The sequence below is a fragment of the Trachemys scripta genome, chromosome 10, assembly GCF_013100865.1.
Source record: "Trachemys scripta elegans isolate TJP31775 chromosome 10, CAS_Tse_1.0, whole genome shotgun sequence".
Lineage (NCBI taxonomy): Eukaryota > Metazoa > Chordata > Testudines > Emydidae > Trachemys > Trachemys scripta.
The window spans coordinates 1,838,141-1,858,963 of record NC_048307.1 but is presented as its reverse complement, the minus strand read 5'-3'; the positions used below and the strand labels follow the sequence as shown (position 1 = coordinate 1,858,963).

Genomic DNA, 20,823 nt, shown 5'->3' with positions numbered 1-20,823 from the left:
CTGGGACTAGCTGTAACCCCGCACAGCCCAGCACTAATACCCTAGGGGCTGGGTGCTGCCTCTTCAAGCTCAGGGGGGGAAGCTATAGACCTATTTCCCTGCGTGCACAGGAATCTTCTGTAACTCACACCAGTTCCAATCTTGCTGCTGGAGGCAGTGCTGGGTCAGCCATGCACAGCCTCCTGGGTGGAGGGAGCTCTGCCTGGGGAAATGGTACCAGCTGTTGCCCGTGGAAGCTAGCAATGCCAGCACAAGGCCTTCAGTGTGTCAGGCAGCACCAACCTGCAGTTAAAAAAAAGACTCACTGCTTTCATCGCACAGAGCCAGGAAAGCTGGGTTATTAACCCACAGGGGGGAGGGGACAGCTTCCTCTGAGGTCTTTTAAAGGGCCAGTGCTCTACTCACCCACCCCCAAAACCCAATCTGCCAGAGGGAAGCTGAGCTTGGCCTGACAACAGGAGCAGTCAGGCTGCCTTGGCCCAGGGAGAATGTTTAGAGGGGCCTTGCAGAAACCCCCTTTCTCTACTCACAAACCTGTTACCTCCACTGCTACTGCTTCATTACTAGCAAATCCTAGAGCTGGTCAACAAATTTCCTGTCACAACAGTGTTTGATGGCAAATGGAGAATTTAGTGAAGATAGTTGTGAGAAATGGCTGTTTTCTCTGGAAAGTTTTGGATTTCTCAAAAGAGACAGGTCTGAAAAACGACATTTCAGTTTGGAAATGGTGCCTTGTTCCCCTGTATGGGCTGAGCTCCCTGGCCTGACTACATCTCCCATGATGCTCTGCCTCCCCTCTCCCAGAACAGACCTTGGTGGACCTTGGGAGACACAGTCCAACAAGGCAGCCTGACCTCTAAAGGAGAATGGGAACACGATGCACCACAGTGACCCTTCTAAGGCTGCAGCTTTTGCCCAAAATTGTTCAATATTCAAACTTTCTGCCAAAACCATCACAATTTCCAGAGCAGGGGAGAGACACACTTTTGATCATCTGGTCAATCCCTCAAGAGGACAATAGCTACCTGGTTTGAACCCAGGTCTCTTAGAAGGCAGTTCTGTAATTTTGGCCTGAGCAGTGTTGTGTGGGTCACTGAGGATCCAAAAGGACTCAACTCTGGCAGGGCTGAACATGGACATTTTGGGGCCTCACTACCTGTCCCTGGCCCTTTCCTTTGGAGATACAGCTCCTAAGCAGGGCTTTCAGCCAGTTTCTTTCCCATTTTAACAAGTCCAAACTTTCAAAACAATTTTTTATTTACAACATTTTGTATAAAATATTCTCTGCCATATAAAAGGTTCTGAATATACACAAGTACAAACTGATTGTCACCAAAGGAACAGCCCCCCAACACCCACATACAAAGCGAAATCAAAACATACAAAACCCACGCCCCTAGAGAGGAGAGCACTGCCCAGGGGAGCAGAGCTAGCAGGAGACATTCAGGGATGGAGCCCCCAGACCCAGCAGCAACCGTGGCCTGAGTTATCTATAGGCTCCCACACTGGCTCCAGTTGGGATCAGTGGAAACGGTATGTGAGTTGAAGTCTGGCCAGGGCTGCGTCCCAGCAGAGTGAAACCCTGCTCCCAGGCTCTGGGGATAGAAGGTCAGACCTCGAGGATGCCCACGTCCCACCTCTGCCAAAGGGGTATTTTTCTGTCCTTGCTGGACTGGAACATGCCTTGTTAGTGGCAAGGCTCCAGTAATCTCTCCTCCCCCATTTCTTGACCCAGGCCCTTGAGAAGGAGTTAGAAACATCTAGTTTGTAATCCATCACTCGAGACCCCAGGCCTGCAGAGAATTCTGCCTCCAGGCAGGCCAGACCTGCTCACTGACTGGGTCTCAGGAGGAGGAAAAACAGGAAATGCTTCCTCCACCTCCGTGTTCTCTTGGGCACGGGTCAGATTCTGCCTCCGTGGTGAAGAGATTCCAGCTCAGACGCTGCCAAGATGCTAGAGCCAGAGCAGCCACAAAAGAATGTGGAAGCAGTGGCCATTTCTCCAGAATCCTGGAGGCCCTGGGAGTGGGGGAGGCCAGGTACACCTTACGCTCCAAGGGACGGGCTCTCTGCATGGACAAGGAGGCCCCCTCTATACAAAGGGCTCCTCCTGAACAACAGCATCCCCCATCAAACGGGAAACAATCACTTGGGGTTCCAGAGACGTGACATCAGGCATCCATCTGAGACCTTCAAGCCTGTGAGCTGTGATGAACATGGGCTGCTGCAGACTGAGAATGGAGAAAGCGTTTGACTCAGCCAGAGACACAGGGACTTCATCATTGAGATTCCGTTGGGATCCTCTCCTACCTGCCTCCAGAGCTGGGCAACCCCACTCCTTTAATGGGCCAGGTGGGGCAGAAAAGAGGCAACAGGAGGTGCTCCTGCACGCAGGCCCTGAGGTTACATCCTGTAAGCTGAGCTTCTACAAATCCACTCGATCCAGCCCCGGTGACTTCTACTGGGCCATAAAACAGTGGGGAAGGGCCCCAGTGAGAGAGAGAGAAACCTCTCATTTCAGCACTGCTGGTGGCCTACATCTTCTGTAGGTCGTGGACAAAAAACCCAGCCCAAATGCCAGGAGGGTATGTTGTCCAGCTAGGGCATAAGACCATATCCAGTGTCAAGACCACATCAGTCCTGCCATTCACATTGAAGTTTTAAATAGACAATCAGACAGACCCCAGTTTCCAATAGGTCAGCATAGAAAGGAATCAATGAGAGAGAAGTTTGTTGCATCAGCCTCTACCCTAGCAGATGCATACAGGCAACAGAGGACCTTGCTGTTTCCCACTCTGATGCTTAAGGGCTGGCGCGGGAAAGACAGTGTCTTGGAAGCAAAATATAAATAGGCTAAAACATTTTCAATTAAAAATGGTAAAGCATCTCGCTGCAGCTGATTGTGTGATGATTGCCACACTCCAGCCCTATAGGAGAAGTCTCTTCCATTCTAATCCCCCCCCCCCCGCTCCAATTATCTTCTTAACTGAAATGTCTCGTGATGGAGCTTAAACCAAACATTTACGTTTGGCTAAAATCCATTCAGATTCCCAAGAAAAAAGAGAGCCCGTGTCTACAGGCGTGTGTGCGCATGCACATACCTACCTCTCCAGGGATGGCTTTGCTCGGGAGTCACACCAGCCCAGTCTGGATGGACAGCTTTAGACTTAATGACCGGGCCTCCGTCAGGGCCAGGCACACGCCATGGTTGAGAGAATTGGCGGCACCCTGGGTGTGCTTCCCTGTCTGCTTCAAGCCCACACTGCGTGCTGTTATCTAGCTGGGACACTCCAGCCTGGGTCAAACAGGTGACGGTCCATGAAGCAGAAAGCAACTGTTCTATACATGTCCCTAGCTGCTGCCCTCGGTGGCCCTGGCCCCCTTGACAAACCCATTTCCCACAATGCTCTACAATCTGCTCAGATTCCTCTGGATGGGTCACCTCCCTGGGAGAGAGTTTTCGTTCTCTGAAATGATTCAGGATCAATAGCAGCAGAGAATGAGCAGGATGGACACAGGACATTCGGGCCAGTCTCTGGCTGAGCCAACAAACGGAGGTGTTGGGGTTGGGATCTTCAAGCCAAGACACCGCTTAGACTCGAGGCAGTTTAAGAGGCGCCCTGCGAAGGGGAAGGGTTCTAGCCCAGAGGATTCAGGGGACTGGAGAGGAGCCAGTGGAACTGCAAGCTCATTGAGATCAACTAACTACCGTGGGACCCACCTGCCCCATCAGCCCACGTGTGAAGAGCAGAAGCAAGAGGACCTGTCGGACTGGCTACAGAACCATTGACAAGTCCTGGTTCTGCCCTGACTGCACTTGCTCAGTAACGTCCTGTAAATACCATGGCCAATGCCGTTTTCGTTTAAAAGACATTCCCGAGAGAGAGCTCACTCCCCTTCCACCCCACCTCCAGAGTCTCTCTGTTTCCCCACACGAGGCGTTGCGGGGAGGGATAGCTCAGTGGTTTGAGCATTGGCCTGCTAAACCCAGGGTTGAGAGTTCAATCCTTGAGGGGGGCCATTTAGGAAACTGGGGTAAAAAAATCTGTCTGGGGATTGGTCCTGCTTTGAGCAGGGGGTTGGACTAGATACCTCCTGAGGTCCCTTCCAACCCTGATAGTCTATGATTCTATGCGATTGAAGGAGTAGCCCCAGAGAGACAAACCACCTAGGAACTGCCGAGAAAACTCCCTTGGGTTCCCACCACAGGCCTCTCCCTGGAAAGGTAGGCAGTGACATCCCCAGAGTGCTAGTGCCAGGGAGCGTCTGGAGATGCCATCCAGCTGCTCTCCAGGGGAGGTGGAGCTCCAGAACCAGTTTAGGGTGGCTGGCGGGGTTGTGAAGCTGTGCTAGGTCCTGGCAACTTAGTCGGCGGGATAAAATCCGGCAGAAATCTCTGCATTAAAAGAAAGATAAAATTGAGGCACATGTTGTCTGAGTCCCTCCTGCTGGGATCCCTGTTCCAGCAGGATTCACCAGAGAGCAACCTTAGCAGCATAGGCCTTCACTCTAAGTTCTCTCCCAGGTGTGGCTTCTCCACTCATTTCCAAGGTCTCCTGGCTGCTGATGATAATAGGGGTGGAAGAGCCTCTCTGTGGCACAGATCTGCATGGCTCTGTGTGTGTGAAGCAGCAACTGGGGGAAGCGAGAAGTAAAGTACTGAACAAACTCATCAGGAACAGCCCCAAGTGTCTCCTGGACGTCTGTTGGCAGCTCGTGGTAGTGATGCTTCTACATGGGAAACAGTGAGATTAAACATGATTACCTGGGGTCACTGCACGGGACACACTGGACCTCACGCTGCTGGGGGGTGACAGTACCTTGTTCCTCATGGCCCGCAGAAGGTCACGTACTGAACTGCCCTTGTATGTTCGGAACTTCCTCAAGTCTGGAAACAGCAAGAGACCCAAATAAGCATCAGCAATGTTGGGCCTCTGCGGTAATTTGCTAACAGGGCATCAGAGCTGGAAATATTTCCCACTGGGGGGATGCACTGGAGTGTGGGACCGTCTCCTGAGGGAGATCTGCTTGGGGCATTTAAGACTGGGCAGAACAAAGCCCTGTCGAGTGGAAGGGCTAGTTGGATTCATCATCCCTTCTGGGTCCATGGTTTCAGTGCTGGTCATTTGATTTCCAGCTGCCAGGAAGTGACTGCTGTCATTACATGAGCGCATGACACAAGCACTGGAAAGCTCCATGCAAACACTCCACATGGCTCAGCATGAAACGGCTCTGTGAGGTTACTGCCAAGTGGTGAGCCTGACACCTGAGCCTTTACCTGTCTGCAGTGGGACAGAGATGTGAGCTCTCCAATTCAATTTCACGACCGAGCGCCCCCCGGACTCCAAGGCAGTAAGAATGGGTCCCTCGGCAGGTTCCTTCTCAATACGGTCGCTGACGTCCTGAAATCCAGAGAGGGGTGAGGTGGTCAATGGAAACCTCACTTTGTACTCACTTTGTACCAGTGCTGACATTTTCCAAAGGCTTATGGACACTAAGGGGACATAGGGCTAGTTCTGCTCAACACTGGGTGACAACGGAACTTAGCAGCACGGTCCACCTACAGGAGAGACTGGAACCGAAGGTAAGGCCTATCGGCTAGGACCCGGAGGATTCTGGGAAAGGCCCCCCACAGTTGGCTGCAATGAGGTCTAGCAGAAACCTGACCCCTGACAGACCCCAGCCTCCATCACGGTGAGATGAGGTATTTGAAACTGTTTTTTCTAGAGGAGAGATGGCTCCACGCCAAGGCACTTCCCTCCACAGGGTCACTGCCCCCAAACCTGAGAGAAAGCTTTTCATTCTCCTTGCATGAAAGTCAATGGCTCACAATTAACGCCCCCTGCGCTCTGCAGATAGCTGGACCTACAGTCTATGGCAAGGACCCTGAATTCATTTAACTTAAAAGGTGTGTGTGTGTTTTACTGCTATAAACACACAAGTGCATGATCCAATCAGCACCGCAGTCTGTGTTGTTTATTTTTGCATTCAATTCAATCTATTTGATCCTCTCCACGTTGCCAGTTTTCAGAGTGCTGCGGAGTTCTGTGCTGACAATGAAGGTGGGATGCTGGAGATTTGACAACTGGCTAGGGGACAGCTGGGGCTTTTGGCACAGGGAGCAGTTTGGTGCTGTGGGATCACCATATTAGCTGGTGTGAAAGTAGAATGAATTATATTGTAGAAGTAGAATGAATTAAAGAAATGCTGTATGTTCCTTTAAGCAGGAATGAGGAACGTTGAGAAAAAATTGTCAGGAAGAGGAACATTAAGGTATTGAACAATGGGTTCACTTAAGCTGATGGTGGGACATTAACAGGAGATTGGTGAGAGTTAATAAGGACATGAGATATGTGTCTAGCCCCAGGTAAACTTATCAGTTCTGCTCCCTTTGTAAGCTTGTTAATTTCACCTTGTATGGGGCTCACATTTTCTGGGCGTATTAGAAGAGCGTTTTTGCTAATAAACTGAGTGGTCTGACAAATTGTGAGTCCTGAGTCTGACTTTGACACTGAATGTTTCTGAAAAATTGATCAGCAGCGAAATAAACTGTCATCTTTAGGTTTCAGAGCCAATACTTCATTGAGCTCAAGGGGACAGTTCACACCTCTCAGAGCTTTTGTTTCAGGCTCGCTGCAGACTCAGGAAGACAGCACTGTGTTGGTTATGCTCTGATCGTATTTTCAAGATCTTTGTAACCAAAAGGTCTAGAAACAGTGTTGGTTGCTTGTCTTAAATGAAAGCTCAGAATCTGCTGCATGGAACGGAGCCCACAGCTAAAGAGTCCTGGAACAGAAGGAGCCCTGCTCACAAAAAGGCAGTCATTGCAAGGGGTGGATTTTATAACCACAGAGCACCAAACCAGCTGGGCTAGCTGAGAATCCCAGGCTTCAGGAAAAGCACCAAACAGCTTGTTTTCTGATGTCACAGAATAGAGCTTTCATTGCTGAATTTGGAAATGGGGACAGAAGGACTGGGATCCACCCTGCTCAACCAGAGGGTTCTCACCTGGAAGAACTGCAGCTGCTTCTCCCGACTCCAGAAGAAGGGATGCATGAGGACCTGCGGGGCCGATGGGCGCTCCTGGGGCTCGTTGCTGATCATCACTGAAATCAGTTCCCTTGCAACAACGTTGTCTTGGATGTGAGAGTGAAAGCAGAGAGCAGGTTATAACACCCTTAGGGTTGAAGGGAGCCATCCACACCTTGAGCTCAGAGCTTTCACTACAAGTCACAGCTCAACTGAGGTTACTAACTCTCTCCGTGATCTGATCTGAATCCCAGATCATTGCAAGACCACGAAATAAAACAAAATATGTCTGGCTCCTTCTATACACCGGACTCACCGATGCCTCCCCCCACAGGCAAGCTATGGGGCAAAGGAATATTTCAGACAAGTCGCTGGAAATACTAGTGAGATCTAGTAGGCTGTGGAGTCATCTGCCAAGGAGGAACCCCACTGCTTGAGACATTTACAACTCAACTAGCTACAGCCCCAGAGATTACACTGCTGGCCATTAGGGAATGGACTAGACATGACCGAACAGGCCTCTCCCATTGTTCTAGGGTTCTAGAGCTGCTGCTGCGGACATGCAGTCTCTGTCCTCTGGGCATCTAAAATGCTGGTCCTGTGGCTGCAGCATGGGACAGAACCAGGAAACCAGGCTCGGTCATGATTTCCTGGGTGACCTCAGGCAGGTCATTTCATCTCTCTGTTCTTCAGGTTCCCTAGCTGTAAAACAGGGTTAGCAGTATTGACCTGCCTGCCTTCCTCGCCCGGGCTAGCGAGGCTAGAATAAATCAACATCTGCAAAGCGATTTGAGAGCCTCAGATGGAAGGTGCTGTAGAGGAGCTGGGCCAGAGCGGTTCTGCAGCACCCAGATTCTACAGGACTGGGAGCTCTATAAACGTTCAGACAGCCTCAGAGAAGGGTCCTTACCATGAGTGTCTTCCAACAGCCATGCCAGCTGGTAAGTGCCCAACAATATATTAGCCTGTCGCCGTAAGCTGTCCCCGAAGGGGTGCTCCCCACCTGACACCACGTAGTAAAACACGCAGCCGGCTGAGAAGATGTCCACCGCACACGTCTGCAAAACACAACCAGGGCCATGGGAGCGCTCAGCGTTGGTGGGGGAGGGCCTTTGAACTTCCCCCTTGTCTCTATTTCTGAACGCGAACACTTGATTGGCTAAAGATCTAGCCAGGCAACCGCTTAGTTTGAGCTCCAAGAATGACCACCTAGTGGTCTCTCTCCTGATAGGCGCGAGCTGCCTGCTGGGACCAAACTTTTCTCTGCAGAAAGGTGTCACGTTATTGATTTAAACTGGGACCATATAGAACATGGTTGCAACCAAAGTCCTGTAGTGGCACCAAATCTTGTATAAAGGGAGTCAAATGAGGTGTCTAAGACAAGGTTATGGTTTGCTGGTTATGATTATGCTGTCTGTATGTGTGTATCAATTTTGTAGTTGAAGTTATGAATATTGGCTCTATACTGTCTGTATTTCAAACTTATGCTCTGCTTCTGGGAGACATCCCAGACAAGTTGGTGTTAGCTCTGCCTAGCCTGCTTGGTGGCTCATTAAGGACCATCAGCTATATAACTGACCCATTGAGAGAAGGCAGATACACCTTGTAACTCAGCAAAGTATGCAGGGACTTGCCCATGTGACTCCAGACTCCATTTTGCTGTAATTTTCCACAGTAAGAACAAAGAGGTGTTCTTACCCCTGGAAAAGACTATAAAAGGCTGATGCCTCATCTCCATCTTGTCTTCAATTCTGCTTCATACCTCTAGAAAGACTTTGCTACAAACTGAAGCTCTAAACAAAGGACTGATGCCCCATCCCAGCTGGGGATGTACTCCAGAGACTTGATTTGAACCTGCAGTTTATTCTATCACTGGTACAAGACTGAACCAAGACTTTGCCATTACTGTATGTAATTGATTCCATTTAATCAATTCTAGCTCTCATCTCTATCTTTTTCCTTTTATGAATAAACCTTTAGATTTTAGACTCTAAAGGATTGGCAACAGTGTGATTTGTGGGTAAGATCTGATTTGTATATTGACCTGGGTCTGGGGCTTGGTCCGTGGGGATCAGGAGAACCTTTTTTCTTTTACTGGGGTATTGGTTTTCATAACCATTTGTCCCCATAACGAGTGGCACTGGTGGTGATACTGGGAAACTGGAGTGTCTAAGAATTGCTTATGTGACGTGTGGTTAGCCAGTGGGGTGAGACCAAAGTCCTCTTTGTCTGGCTGGTTTGGTGCCTTAGAGGTGGAAAAACCCCAGCCTTGGGCTGTAACTGCCCTGTTTTAAGCAATTGGTCCTCTCCGTTGGGTCCCGCCAGAACTGCATCATTACAGAAGGGAGTTTAACAGAACTCCTGGATGTATGCAAACAGTTCTCTCTGGAAGCTCTTTGGAGCAGGGACTGTCCCTTTCTCTGTGTCCGTGCAGCCCCTAGCGCAATGGGAACCTGATCCTGGCTGGAGCCTTTGCTGACACTGCAGTAGAAATACTGAGAGGAGATTTTCAAATGCTCAAATGGGAGCTGGGCCCCAGGGTGCCATTTGTGACCTTTGTGGGGATTTTTAAGTTAACAACAGGTGCAGGGTTTTAGGAAACCTGCTTCTAGCCCCCAGAGACACCCACACAGACCAGTAGCATGGGGGCCAACACAAGGACTTCCAAATCCCTAATGCCAAACTATCTGATTCTCTAGCAGTGACTGAGGCACCAGCTCTGAGGGCAGCTGCCTCCCTCCCTCCCTCCCAGATGCCCAGCACGGTCGCGGCCTTGCAGCAAAGCAGAGAGTTGGAGCCTTAGACGTGGGCAGAATGAACAATCCTCTGCAGGTGCAGGGGAGGAAGCGGCAAGGACAGAAACTGAGCTCAGCAAGCAGGTCTGAGAGAACACGGCAACAGCACACTCACGGGGTTCTCCTGTGGGTTCTCTCGCAGCACCTCCGGTGCGATCCAGCCCTCAGTGCCTGGGATTCCAGAGCGGAGGCTGAAGCTGTGCCGTCCCCCCTGCAGCTTCTTGCACAGGCCGAAGTCGGAGATGACAGCCCGGATCTGCCCGTGGCTGTTTGGGACAGAGATGAGGATGTTGCAGGGTTTCAGGTCACGATGAACTGAAAGAAACATCATCCAAAGTGAGCTGGAGTTACCTGCAGAAGAGGCTGTGCAGCTGGAGGGCTGGGGTGGGGCTAGAGCGTCACCAGGGAGTAACCTGCATGCCACCAATGCCACCGCACAGCGTGGGTCAGCGAGCAGCAGTCCTGCCTCTGAAACTGAAGGCTGTGGGTTCAAGTCCTACACCAGGATTTTGGGCTGGAGAATTTCCCTTCCACAGACAATTCACCAGAACTGAACCTATTGCTCTAAGGCAACAGGCATCCCAACCGCAGCTGGGGGCAAGAGCTCCCTTACCTATGTTCAAGGAGTGCAGGTGTGCCAGGCCTGACGTGGTCTGATACAGCAGAGACACTGGATCCAGGTTCCGACGATCAAAGCTGGGGCTTTCCACATACTAACACCACCACATGAGAAAAAAAAAACAAAGAGGAAGTTCACCCAGGTCTGCATTTACCAGAGTCAGAGATTTATAAGGACTTTTTCTTCTGCAACCATAAACCACATCTTTTCCCAGCTTAAATCCTGGGATGTAGAAGAAAAGGACCAAGCTTTTGGTCCTTGGGGGAGGGATAGCTCAGTGGTTTGAGCATTGGCCTGCTAAACCCAGGGTTGAGAGTTTAATCCTTGAGGGGGCCACTTAGGGAGCTGGGGCAAAATCAGTACTTGGTCCTGCTAGTGAAGGCAGGGGGCTGGACTCGATGACCTTTCAAGGTCCCTTCCAGCTCTAGGAGATGGGATATCTCCATTAATTTAAATTTATTCAAAGCTAGAGTCTGAGGTCTGCATTCCCCTGGCAGAACCTCTCGGTTCATACAGCAGACAGAAACAGCAGCAGCACCACACTTCACTGCAGGCCTTACAGAAGGGAACGGGCGCATGCCCCATTAGCTGCCCCATGTGCACAGGAAGCATGATGAAGCACTAGCTGCACTGCCACCTAGTGCCAAGGGGATCGAATAAGAAAGTGAATGAAGATGGTTGCCTAACGTATAAATTGATATCTTCGGGGTGCCTTGCAACCCCCGCCCCCCCGTGAGCGACGCAAGCATTATCGGTTCTCTCTTGTTCTGCAGGTGTAAAGAGGTGGAACGACCTGCCCTAAGCCACACAGGAAGTTAGGAATTCCTGGGTCCCATCCCCACACTTTAGATCATGCTACCTCCTGTGACAATATGGCAGGCTGGGCCATTAGTAGCCGATGACAAACAAGCGATGAAATAGTTCCACGAGGACCCCTCGACCTGTACTGCATTGCAAACACAGAGCAGGAGCGACACAGAGCTAACAGCCACCTTGCAGCAGCAGCCCGCTGGCTCACCTCCTGCAGCGTGGCAGAGCAGAGCTCAATGGCAATGTAATGGAACTGCTTGTCCTTCTCCGTACAGAAGTAGCGCACGACATTGGGGTGCTCGTCCGACTCCCGAAGCAGCTGGACCTCCCGGTCGATGAGGTGAAAGCACTCAGGCAGAAGGCGCTTAACAGCCACATTCCGGCCATCAAACTGCCCCCTGGGATCAGGAGAGAGAGCCACCATCACACCCTGCCCACAGGCCAGCCAGCCCAGACACACAAGAGACTCTCAAAGAGATCCACCCAGGTTCTGGCCTAGCCCAGGAACTAGTCCCCGAGGGCTCCCCAGTGGGACATCAGGAGACGCACCACGAACACGAGGGCAACTGGGCCTAGGCTGAAATCTCTGCAGCCACCGGGAAGGACCAGGTTTGGTTGAGCCTTTTCTCAGAGAAATAAAGTCCCCCCGGCCTTCAGAGCGAGTTCAGTCCTGGGGAAAGGTGCTATAGCTACAGCCTGGGGGATTCTGCTCGGCGTCAGGCAGACCAAGCAACGGAGCCTTTCTGTGCACCACAGCAGACACAGCATGGGCAGGGCGGCACAGTGCAGCACAGGCTTCCTCCAGTGTGTCTAGATGCCAGCCAAGAGGGGAGCTCAGTCCTTGGCTGCGACTGCCAGCTGGGGGGCCTGCTGTGCCAAGTGTGAGGGGGGCAGGGCTGGTAGCTGCCAGCTTTGTTTTCTACAAAGGCCACTGAATTCCAGTCCAACAGGAACCATCTGATTTGACCTGGGTGGGTGAGACAGGAAAGCTCGATACCCCATTACCAGATGGCCCCAGAGCCAGACAGATCCACCTGTAAGGTCCTTCCAAGTTACTGCCATGGCTCCCAGCTCCAGGGAGGAAACAGTCTTGGCTCCTCCAAACCAGACATGGCATTAGCAAAAAGCAGGGCATTCTGGGGTGGGGACGGGGACTACTCACCTGAATACAAAGGTTCCCCTGGCTCCATGGCCCAGCACATCCTTGGGGTTAAAGGAAATCTTCCCAACTACAGTCACATCAGGCTCTGCATCTGCAGAGAGTGCAGATCGGATTAACATCACTCGCCATCCCCTCACCCACTGCCCACCTGCCTCTCTCAGGCCCCATCTCTACTTTCCTTCCTCTTCCCTGTGCTTGTCCAGCACCAGCCTCCTCTGTCTCCCCACTGATGTTAGAGCCTTCCCCTCTGCCTCTCTGCACCCCCTGGTCCTACTGCGGATGGCACCGTCTCTCCTGAATGCCCCGCTCTGGAACGCCTTGGGGAAAAACGTCATCCTGACCGGAGCTCTAGAACCTAGTTCGGCCTCCGAGCCTTGGCTTTTCCCTCCTAACGCAGCCCCCTCTGCACTCTGGGGAAGGGGACATGGGCAACCTGCCTCCCACAAGCTGGGCCACAGGACAGAAGGCACCTCCCCATTGCCCACCAGCACAGACCTTCAGCAGCTCCAGACGCAGCCAGATCCTGGTCGGCCATTCCGTTGGGCAGGACCTTCTGTGAGGAGGATGGGCCTGAGCTCCGTGACAGCTGCGAAGATGTTCGCTGGCTCCCACTCAGCGATTCCTCAGAGCTTGGGAGAAGACTCTCCCCAGAGACCTGGCCTGAGGAAAGCGGTCCCTGCTGCGGCAAGAGCTGCAGTGGCTGCTCCAGCAGTTTCTGGGGCACAAACAGCATGGGGATGTCTCAGTTTCTTGGAAAAGCAGGTGATGCAGATGAAGCTTCCAAGGCAGCATTACCACCCTGAGTGCAGCAACGCGACAATTATCCCTCCCCCATGACAGTGAAGGAAACCGGTAAACCTCCTCCTGGGGTCAAACAGCTCCAGTGGGGGTGGGCTCTGTGCAGTGATGGGAAAACTGAGCTTTTCTTTCCCGGGCCCTTGAACCAGCAGAAACGTGGGGGGCAGGAAGTCAGGGCTAAGGCAGCAGGAGTACTGGAGGCCATGACTCAGGACACTGGCAGAGCTGTGATACGGGCGGTTCTTAGAGGTACTTATAATATGATCCTAGAGAAGCCTGCAGGGTTAATTGAGGGCTGACGATTCCTCTGGGGCAGCATGGGGAGGGCTGGTGACAGGAACGGCACAGCACCCTGTATGGCCATGCTAACCAGGACACTATGTACCAAGGAATAGGGCAAGCAGGGACCAGAGGGAACTTCTAGCCCCCAAACCAGGGGGACTGCTGCACAATCAGTTCCTGCAGCTGCCAGCGAGGGGCACCGCAGAGAGAAGAAACACTCACTCACCCTGAGACCGAAGCTCAGGAGCAGAACGACCCCGCCCAGTAGCACTGCAATGACCACAAGGTCCCAGCTGCCTGATTCCGGGTAGATTTCCATTTGCTCTGCCTGGGTGGAATCCCAATGGTACCGCCCATCGCTGCCCGTGCTGGCCTGATCCTCCATGCCGTTCGGGGTCAGAAACTGCAACACAGAGCCAGGGTAACGGGTTACACCAATGGGGACCCCCAGACAATCTGTGCTCTAGACTCCATCCCCCACAGCTACCCCCCCATGCAGGAATGCACATGGAGCATGCCTCCAATTCCTCGCTCTCCCTTGTAGACCCCACATGCCAGGATACACCAGCTTGCTTAGCACACGAGACATCTCTCCTTGCCCCTCTGGGCGCCCCCCATGTGCCACAGCCCTTTGGGCAACCCCTCAGACAGTCACACCACTCACGTCATCAAACAGAGTCTTGGGAGGGGAGGTCTTCGGGATGATGGCTTCTGTAGTCTTCCTCAGGGTTTCTGGAAAGGCTCTTAGCATTGTGGTATGGACCACAGGAGGCAGCTCGTGGTGCCCTGCGGGACGGAGAAAGCGCTCACCTGAGCACAGTCACACCTCAGTCTGCTTACCTGCTCACAGCTCCAAACTGAGCCCAGCAAGGCCCCAGCCAGACACACAGCATGGGGGTGTCTGCCAGGATGGGAAACATCTGGGCCTCACGCATGAAAGGAATCAGAGCGACATCCTGTTGGCTCAATCCCTGGGAGTGGGCAAGGACCCCTGGAAGGCCATGTCCTCAGACCATGGAGGAGGAGTGGCCCACACAAGACCTCCTTCAGTGGCAGCTTAGGCAGTGACCTCTTTAGAAACTCCTCAGCCCAAGGGCCTGACCCCACGCGCCGGGTGTGACCGCTTGCGGTTACGCTGCTGCTGCTTCACAACATGGGCCAAATTTTCAAACCTGCTGCTGCAGACCTGTTCACTTGACATCACGACCGTGCACACAGTATTGGGGCGAGCACATGCACCTGTTTGCAACGGCTATTCCCCAGGCACGATCTCTGTGCACGCAAATCGGGTGCAGCGATTCATTCACTTGCATGCACATTGGTGAGCCTCACTTTGGTGAGACTCTGCCCCCCATGCCTGCACAGGAAGCTGTTCCCGGCAAGGAGCCAGGGATGCAGTGACGCTAGCTCCCAGGAAAGGGAATCCCAGCCCTAAGTCATTGCAGGGTCTTGCGGGTGCAGATCACAGCACAGGTTTTATTTAAAGTACCATGCAAAGCAGGTTATTCTGCCACAGTAAAGAATATCCCCAAGCCTGCTCCCCCTCCCTGGGACAGGCTCCAGGAGCAACGGGACAGGGAATGCCCTGCCCTGCCCTGGAGCCCTCACCTATGAGCAGCCACTCGTTGTGAAGGGAGCTCATGCTGCCCTGCGGATACTTGACATCTGTGCTTGGTGTGATCTCACACTCGCCGGACTCTCTCACTGTCACATCATCCGTGGTGGGGCCATCGATCCTGGCCAGCGTGATCCCCTGGGGCTGGAGGAGTCAGACAGATCTGTAAGTACCAGGCAGGGCAGACGTGGTACTCACACCCACTCGCCTTGCCAGTCAAGGGCACGTAAGGGGCAGGCGGAGATATGGGACACTTACCACAAGTGCCACGCTCTCATGGACCAAGGAGGTCAGGGCGTAGAAGCTGGCTGCATGCTTCCCTACGTAGAGCGTCGGCCTGTGGTGCAGAGACAGCATCAATCCCAGCCTGTGCCACCGCATGGGTCAAACTGAGCAATATAAATGCAGTGAGACCTCCCAATGAAACAGCCTTGGGGGGACCCCCAGCCACACCCCTGGTTCTGAGACACGGCCAGTTCCTTCCAAGGTGGAGAGGGGCAGGAAAGCATTTGATCTACCTTAACTTAAATTCCAACCCTAGCATGTTCCTGGGGAGCCACTGTCCTCTCACCCAAGAGAGCATCGACTCCATCTCCAGAGCGCTCCTCAGTGCGTTGCCACCCTCATCCCCACCCGTAGGTACCACGGTGCAGCCCCCAGCACACTGCTACCCTCCTGCCCCGACCTGGAAGGCCCCTGAAACACCTACAGCAGCTGGGTCTTGGTGGTGGAGAAGTCCTTCATGGACTGGTAGTTCCACTTGATGAGGCGGATGTCCTGTGAGTGGAAGGTCAGGTAGCGCAATGTCTCCATGGCCACGTTGAGGTGGGGGACCCGGCGCAGACTGTCTTGGTGCCACATGTACAGCCCCACCACAGGGGAGCCGTAGTTCTGCATCCACAGGACATCACCGCTCTCCTTGTCCACAGTCACTACCAGGCCGTCCCCACTCGACGCAAAGTGAGCCATCTCTAGTCGGAGACACAAGGCAGCTAGTGCCACAGCATTTCCCGGGGAAGGTTATCTCCCCCACACCCCCTCTCACAGACTCTTTAGTCTCCCCAGTTACACACAGGTTGGGGATGCTGTTCACTGATGCTACTGGTGCATGCACCATTTGCTGGGTCACCACAAGGAGCAAAGCTCCCCCGTCCTTGCCCCGTATGACTCCTCAATCCAAACCAAAGGCAGCTTAGAAGGATCCTATAGCCCCAGCATCCCCCGGATCCACAGGGGCTGGGAGGAAGGGGGTCTTCCAAGACACGTGTGCTCTTTAGTCTGCCCTTCAGAAGTGTCAGTGACTCTCCCCCAGCCCAGGAGAGCTGCACACAGCTTGGAGCACTGATCAGCTGGCACAGCACTTGTGACAGACACGTCCTGTCGCAGCATCCCACTCTCTCCAGTCAGGCAAGCTCTAGTCCTGAAGGCTGCCCACACACTCCCTGCCCCCTGCCCTCCCGCATGCTATTGTGGGGGGAAACGGCTCCCCGAGGCAGCACTGATTTCAGATCAATCCTTCTGGAAATGGAGAGCCTCCCACGCAGGGACAGCATTGCTTCAAGGCTCCGTGTGCAAGCAAAGCTGGACAGGAGCGAATAACCATGGAGGCGAGGGGGGCCATTCTCCCTTTGGAAAGCTGGGACTGCCTCACTTGCAGCTGAGAACAGGATCTGCCTCTGCCTGCTGCAGTGCCCAGGGACTCACTGTAATCGTAGGCCTCGTCGTAGAGCTCTGCTGAGTAGTCGTGGTAGGTGGCATTCCACCGCAGCTCCCGGGACTTGGTGTCGTACATGGTGATGACATATTCTGGGGATCAGACAGTAACAGCTACAATCACGGTGCTGGAACTCAGGTGGCTACTCTACCCAGAATGAGGGGCCTTCCAAAGGGATGGGCGAGAGGAACAGGAACGGGATGCTGACCATTCTGCTAACTACTTCAGAAGGGAACCACCCCACAATGCTGCTAGGCAACATTGAACTAATAATATTACATAGTCAGGAAAGCAGAGGAGAGCCTCCCCCGGAGAAGCCCTGCCAGGAGGTCAAGGAGCATCAGAAGAGCTATAGGGATTGTCTCTTTTCATTGGGTAACCACTCCCCATTTGTAATGGGAAAGCAGGGCCTTTCGCTCCAGCACAGCAGAACCGGGAACCTCCTCCAACAGTAAGGATGGATGGCAGCCTGACTCGACACAGGGAACGGCCCCTCAGCCTTATGGCTCTGCGCCTGCAACCAGCAGAAAGGGGGCTTGGCTTACGGGTGCGGCCAATGTAGAGGAGAGGAGTCGAGGGACACAGGCCATCCCAGGCCTCTGTCGACAGCATCGTCTGCTTCTCTCCCGACTTGGGGTCCACGACGAACCATGTGTCCTCTTTCTTCCCTGGAAAGTCAGAAATGCCTCTCTCTCAATCTCCCATGTGCCTGCTACCCCTCTTTCAGAAGCCACTGCTTCTCCAGGGTCCTTAAGCCCTCTCCCATGCAACATCAACCCGTCTTCCCCTCAGGCCAATCTCCAGTCACTCCCATCTGCCCCCAGACTTGCTCCCACACAGAATCACCCCACCCCACTCCAGCAACTTCCCCCGTCCGAGAGGGGTTGGCATGTTCATACTCAAATTCAGATCTTGCCTAACTCTGACTTGACTCCAAAAGGGAGCTGGCTATGGCTCCAGCACACAGATCTGCACCCCACTAATTTAAATCCCTGCAGTGCCAGGCTGTCTCAGAATCATCTCCATGGCAGTCTGGAGAAGGGAGCGGGAACGGCTGCCTTATGCACCGGAGAAAGCCCCTCCTCTCTCCCACAGGAGGGGGTTGCTCATACCCGTGTAGAGGACGCCATCCGAACTGCGACATGGTGAGGACTGGACCAGCTCTGGGATGGTGAATGGGAGTTTCTGTAACAAACAGAGACAGTGCAGCGGCCTGTGAGTGACAAAGAGCCAGGGGAGACAGCCACATGCACCATGGCCCATCCCTCAAGAAGGGGGTCCTCCTCCTGCGACGCACAGAGACAAGCCAGTCAGCCGCAGGAGTATTCCTGGGTGAGGCCGACCAGCCAAAGCAGACAGGGAGGAGACCCACATGGCTTTGCTGTCTCTCCCAGAGGCCATTCCTAAGGTGGCGGGGGTTAGCGGGAAGAGCATGAGGCCCTTGCACCTTCCAGCAGAGCTGCCATCTCTTGCCCTGTTTCCATGCTCCACTGCCAGGAAGGATGGAGGGAGCACTCTGTAGCCCCAGGTACTGACCATCAGGCCTTCTTTGTTTTTGCCTCCCAGGATGTACAGGCTGCCATCATTGGGGTCTGGGAGAAATGCCGGTCTGAAAGGAAGGAGAACAAAATGCCAGCCATGTCCTGCTTCAGGACACAAGCCAGCTACGCACAGGGGATAGGGCAAGGATCCCCCTCCGCAGGCTATTCCATGATTGTTCACTACGGGGGGCAGGTATGCCTTCCGGTGGATCTCCTGGATACCAAACCAGATGAACTACTGGTCTGTCCAATACGCCAATTCCTACACAGTCACTCCACATCTACCCCATTCTGATGTCCCGGCACATCCCAGCTGGAGTCATTCTATTTGCCTCCATGAATTCCCCCTGCAGTTTCAAATGGATGCAGAATTTTTCCTCATTTCTCATCCTAAACTCGTGTGGTGTGTTACTGTGCGCTGTTAGACAGCTACCGTGTCCACCCTGGAGGTGGCTGCACATTCAGCAGTGGGGGAAGAGAGTCCTACGTTGCTGGTATTTGTAGCAGTTCAGGGTTCCCTGGGGAGGAAAGTCAACAAGGCATCATAACTAAGGGTACATCTACACTACAGCGGGGAGTCGATTTAAGATACGCAAATTCAGCTACGTGAATAGCGTAGCTGAATTCGACATATTGCAGCCGACTTACCCTGTTGTGAGGACGGCGGCAAAATCGACTTCTGCGGCTTTTTGTCGGCGGCGCTTACTACCACCTCCGCTGGTGGAGTTAGAGCGCCGATTCGGGGATCGATTGTCGCGTCCCAACGGGACGCGATAATCGATCCCCGAGAGGTCGATTTCTACCCGCCGATTCAGGCGGGTAGTATAGACCAGACCTAAGAGTGAATGAAGCCTGGAATATCAGCGTGGGAGATGCCCTCAGAGACACAAGCAGCCTAGACCAGTACTAGAGTGCCGTGAGTGATCCATTAACAAAGGCCCCTCAGATAAACACCCCCTTCCAGAGGAGGTGAGCTCTGGCTTTGATGGCAAGTTTCTGGAGACCCTGCAGAGAATCTGCCCAGCCAATGCCTGCCTTTGCACTCACATAGGCTTTGGCTGCATTAGGGTCTCTTTGTAGGTTGACTACTGTTGCTCCCACTGGTAGAAGCACAAGTTTAGACAGGGCTCGGGGGCTGCCAGCATGTTGTTTAGCGCAGTTGTGAGCAAGGTTCGATGACACAGCTGCCGGACCTTGTCTACGACAGAGCTTGCATGGCAAAGTGGCACCAGTGCTAGTAAAAGGGGAAAGACTTTAAGAAAAAGCCGTGGCATTGGGCAGGCTGCTCAACCTCTCTGAGCCTCCATTTCCTCATTTTGCACCTCCCTGGGGAGCAGCGAGGACTCCTTAGTCAGTGACTTCAAAGGCCTGGGAGGATGAGAAGTGGGAAGCTTTATTGCAAAGACAGCAAGGAGTCTTTGTGGCACCTTAGAGACTAACAAATGTATTTGGGTATATGCTTTCCAAGTGGGTTCTAGCCCACGAAAGCTTACGCTCAAATGAATCTTTTAGTCTCTAAGGTGCCACAAGGACTCCTCACTATTTTTGCTGATACAGACTAACAGGGCTACCCCTCTGAAACCTGTTTATTGCAAAGGACACCCTGGGGAGGGGAGGGGAGAGGATACTTACTCTGCCACATAAACAGGCACCTGAAGAATAGGATCTGAAAGAGAGAGTGAAAGAGACACGTCAGTTGCCTCCTCTAATGTCCCTGCCAGAGGGGGCCACGTGGCAGCATTCACAGCAGGCTTTGCAATCACATGGTTACAAGCTCAGATCATTTACCTATTTGCATTTCAGACCCAGCGGGGAGCCCCAAGCAGTCACAGCTGCTTGTGTGAAGCTGCCCAGTGGTGCACGTACTCCCCTTAAAACAGCAAGACCCCTGGGACTGGGATATGCACAAGGTGTCATTCGCCAGCTGCAGGATCTGAACGGGAGGGAGGGTCTCCAGCCCTTCTCAGCCAGGAGGAGAGTCTCGGGGATGGGGTACCCCCACAGGCAATGGCAATCCCAGGGGACCTGACCCCCATATAAACACCCTCCAGAGTCATTGCTCACCATCCTTCAGGGTCCACTTGATGTCGCCTGTCTTCTTACTCACAGCGTGAAGGTTCCCATCAAGGGTGGACACAAACAGCAGTGTTTCTGGGACAGTCACTGCGCTGCCAGCGAGACACTGAGGGCAGAAACATGGCAAAGATAATACAGTGCCTGACCAGGACAACAAGATCCATTTAATGGGCCTGACAACTATATCCCCCGGTACACCACTCCACTGTGTCACTGAGAAAGTGCCCAATGGATCAAGAAATGGGGGGAGGAGGGTTCCCCCCTAAATTGATACCACCTTGTACTGTAATCCCATCAAGTCTCATAACTGAAGCAGAGTCAGGATGGGTCACCCCTTGGGAGGGAGACATGGAAAGAAACCCCAAATACAGGAATTGGTGCT

The 20,823-nt window shown here is 53.1% G+C and overlaps 1 protein-coding gene across 2 annotated transcripts; it reads right to left on the bottom strand.

Annotated features, from left to right (window-relative positions):
• Positions 1-1,239: 1,239 nt before the first annotated feature.
• Positions 1,240-20,547, bottom strand: ERN2 (endoplasmic reticulum to nucleus signaling 2; the record flags this gene model as incomplete). 2 transcript variants are annotated; one of them, XM_034784040.1, is given in 21 exon segments in its annotated part: positions 1,240-4,731; positions 4,821-4,888; positions 5,279-5,402; positions 7,009-7,136; positions 7,940-8,087; positions 9,940-10,139; positions 10,438-10,537; positions 11,462-11,651; positions 12,416-12,506; positions 12,911-13,130; positions 13,722-13,898; positions 14,160-14,281; positions 15,104-15,254; positions 15,369-15,447; positions 15,820-16,081; positions 16,815-16,916; positions 17,370-17,492; positions 17,937-18,009; positions 18,361-18,433; positions 19,998-20,031; positions 20,430-20,547. In XM_034784040.1, coding segments are annotated over 21 exon segments (2,805 nt in total), but the record flags the coding sequence as incomplete, so codon positions are not given.
• Positions 20,548-20,823: the final 276 nt, after the last annotated feature.